Below are 3,410 nucleotides of genomic sequence, written 5' to 3' on the forward strand. Positions count from 1 at the left end.
GCTACACTGAGGCTTATTTCGCAGCTGGGAACGCAGCCCTTTTTAGCCACTTACTGGGGCTTAACTGAACCTCAGAGGGTGCGATGATAAGCATCTCCTCCACTTTTAACTTCTATCCAATGTTCTCTCTGCGCAGACACCCTGACTGCTCTTACACTGGCTGACAGAAGCAGGTCACTCAGTCAAGTCTGCTGCCAGAAATCCACTGGAACATCACAACAACCCTCCATCTTCAGAGGCTACAGTTTGGTTTTGATTTTGTTTTTTTAATCAAAACACCCTCAAAGCTACCCTAAGCATGACCTGCACAATTATTAAGTATTTCATGAGCACCACATGTGCACATGCCAGTGAAATTTTAAAGGGGGATGATCAATATGAAAGCTTCATGGGAGTGCAGGTATCGTGGAATAACAGCACTGATCTGGGCTGGCATGCAGCAGTTGTTTGTGTGAAGCATGTCTGTCTGCTCAGACTGTACAGCAGCCAGCAAAGAGAAGAGAGAGAAGAAGAAGAAGAAAAAAAACATTTGATCCACAGCGAAGGCCTCGCGTCCTCGACCAAAAAAAGGAGAAAACCGCAGGCTGTGGCATCAAGCCTAAACGGACACACCCCCTCCAGCCTGGAGGCATCGAACCAGCGATAAACAGACCGCGGCTGCTCCTGGCTGCGATGTAATCATTATAGTTGCTGATCCTGGTGGACTGAGCCCTTCATTACGGCTCGTAATTGTATTTCAGCAACAAAACAGGCCTGCAGCCTAGCAAAGGTCCGTGTTTACACCGGCTTCTCGCTTTAATGCAGACTGACAGATGACTGCACGAATGACATCTTAATCAAACCAGCAACACTCATTTACACAAACACGCCACACACGCACGCCTCTCCGCGGATCCGCGCTCCTGGCCCCTCTCCCGTCCAGCGCATATCTCACCTTGCTTGACACATTTGAAGCGGACCGGGTCTTTGCAGTGTTTGATCACGGCCAGCACGTCCCGGGTAGTGAGCCCGGCTACTGGCATGTCGTTGACCTCCAGCAGCAGTTCATCCTGGGCCAGTTTGCCGCTCTGGATCAGCCCCTTCCCCTGCTTCACCTCGCCGAAGTAGGGGAACTGGCCGTTCTCCGCGCCCCCCTTCAGCTCGAACCCCAGCTCGCCTTCTTTCCCCCGGGTTATCACCGCTTCGTGGACTTTGTTGGTCCAGTGGTTTTTCTTCTTGAGGCTCTTCGACATCGTTAGGGCGAGTTAATCACCGCGGGCTAGCCCCTGCAAAAGCCTCCTACCGTCTCATCTCTGCCTTTTGTGCGAGCGGCTGCAGCTTCACGGCGCTCGTGGCTCCATCATCACCGGTGCACGCTGGCGCAGTGTCCGCTCTGCGAGCCGCGCAGTCGGGCAGAGAGCTGCAGTACAGCACGGCAGCGGACTGAAATAATTATCACTCTGTCAGACACACAGACGTAAGAGACAGATCCTGGCGGATGACCCGGATGTGAAGCCTGAAGGAGGGGAGAGATGAATGGTTCTGGTTCGGCGTAAAGGGATGGAGAGGAGGGGAAATAGCACAGGAGGCGCTTCACTCTTACTACACTGCCAGGGGAGCTTCCTCGGGCTCACTATAATCGCACACATGTAGGACGAAATATGGTACGCTGCGTGATAGCCTGTATAAACTTGCTCACGCGCAATTTACACGCAAGTGCGTTTGGGGAGTGTGAGAAACAGCAGGTTTCGCGCTGCAAAATTCATATATCTGTGGACTTTGCCAGAATATTCCCTTTCTAAAAAAACATGCAACAAGCTTGTAAAGACTACCCAAAGGCTGCATTACCACGCGGGACAACACCAGGGACAGCAGGTTCACCGGGATGTGGTGATTTCGAGATTAATGGTTGTTTGTTAACACTAAATACAAAATTTTGTATCTAAAAATTGGAGAGAATTAATAAAAGGCTTTATTTATATATAAGACTTGGGGTAACAAAAGGATTTATTAATGCCGATTTTATTCTGCTAAATAAATATAATATCTACACAGTACGCGGGGAAACCTGCACAGAGGTGTGCCAAACTATGGTTAAACTAATACGCAGTTTAGAGTAAAACTGCTGTAGTTGGTCAGTAACCGCCTCCCTCACACATCCATACAGACACCCTCCCTCGTGCATCAATACCTGGTTCCGACATGCAGGATTGTCCATTACATGAACATACATTCCTAAATATTGCGCTTCAAAAAGCGCTTTTCATCCCTCGTGGATTCATTGTTGGAATTTTGTAATTCATCCACACAGCACATAACAGGTTTATTGCATGGATGGTTGAGCAGAAACAAAAGTTTGTTTTTGTTTTTTTAATGTTTTTTTTTATTTGTTTTTGTTTGTTTAAATGTTATAATGCGAAGAAAAAAGCGTCGCATCCTGACTTGTGTTTTGTTAAAAGTTCGCCATCTCTGTGTTGGTCACAGTTACATAACTATGATGACATAAATCCAAGTTCAACACAAAACGACAAATCCGTTTGTTGCCATTACTTTTTCATGGCTTGCATGACTTTCTGAAAGTGGGTGAAGTAAAGTTGCGTTCAATATTTAATGCATCAGTCAAGAGCTGCTGGTCTGAATCTACTGAGGAGGATGGTCCCTCTTACTGCCACTCTGGATGTGTGTGTGTGTGTGTGTAATGTGAGCATTCTCCCTACAAAACAACATTACTGTACACAGAAAGCAGCCAGTGAATAAAACACAAGGTGCAGTGGACTCTATCTTTACATACTTGGGTTTCTTTTAGCATTCAGGTCATACAGATGTTCAGATGGCCTCTGACACTAATTCTAAGCAGATGATGGAGACTAGATTCATTTTCTCCATCGCATTAGAGAAATATTACTGAATAATCCAAAAAAACTGGCTGGATTAGTAGACTAGACACCCATGGGGGAAATGAATCCCAGTTTTGCTTTTGCTCTGCTCTACTGGTGGACGTCAGAATTGCAGCATCATGAGGCCTCTGGCCTGGACTGAAACTCTTCATTTTCACTCCAACACCAGCTCATTTATTGGGTCTGGTTGCACTAAATTATGAAACCAGCTCACGCTGCCTTCAAAGAGAATACAAATGTGGAGCAGTCTCTTGCTCTGGCGCTCTCTTTGTTACATAAGTTGTATATTTGTGCAGGCAGGATAAATCATACACTAAATTTTTCCCCTGTGCTCATATATCTATATCTGGATCAGAGTTTTTCACTATTTTGGACCTTCTCTTTGTGAACAGAAGTGCGATAGAAGAACAAAGAGAAAAGCCATCAGCTGTCGAAGCTTTGAGCTCGAGCAGCTAAATTTGGAGTCACTTTCGGCAGCTCGTTGGCACTTCAAGATTTTTTTTTTTTTTTTTTACTGACAGGATGCTAAAGTAG

The 3,410-nt window shown here is 46.1% G+C and overlaps 1 protein-coding gene across 1 annotated transcript; it reads right to left on the bottom strand.

Annotated features, from left to right (window-relative positions):
- Positions 1–934: 934 nt before the first annotated feature.
- On the bottom strand, positions 935–1,603 carry LOC102201234 (membrane-associated guanylate kinase, WW and PDZ domain-containing protein 2-like; the record flags this gene model as incomplete). The annotated part of the gene is made up of 1 exon (XM_005755408.1): positions 935–1,603. A coding segment is annotated over exon 1 (298 nt), but the record flags the coding sequence as incomplete, so codon positions are not given.
- Positions 1,604–3,410: the final 1,807 nt, after the last annotated feature.

This window comes from Pundamilia nyererei, unplaced genomic scaffold (genome assembly GCF_000239375.1).
Source record: "Pundamilia nyererei isolate P.nyererei 1_Seehausen unplaced genomic scaffold, PunNye1.0 scaffold01411, whole genome shotgun sequence".
Taxonomy (NCBI): Eukaryota; Metazoa; Chordata; class Actinopteri; order Cichliformes; family Cichlidae; genus Pundamilia; species Pundamilia nyererei.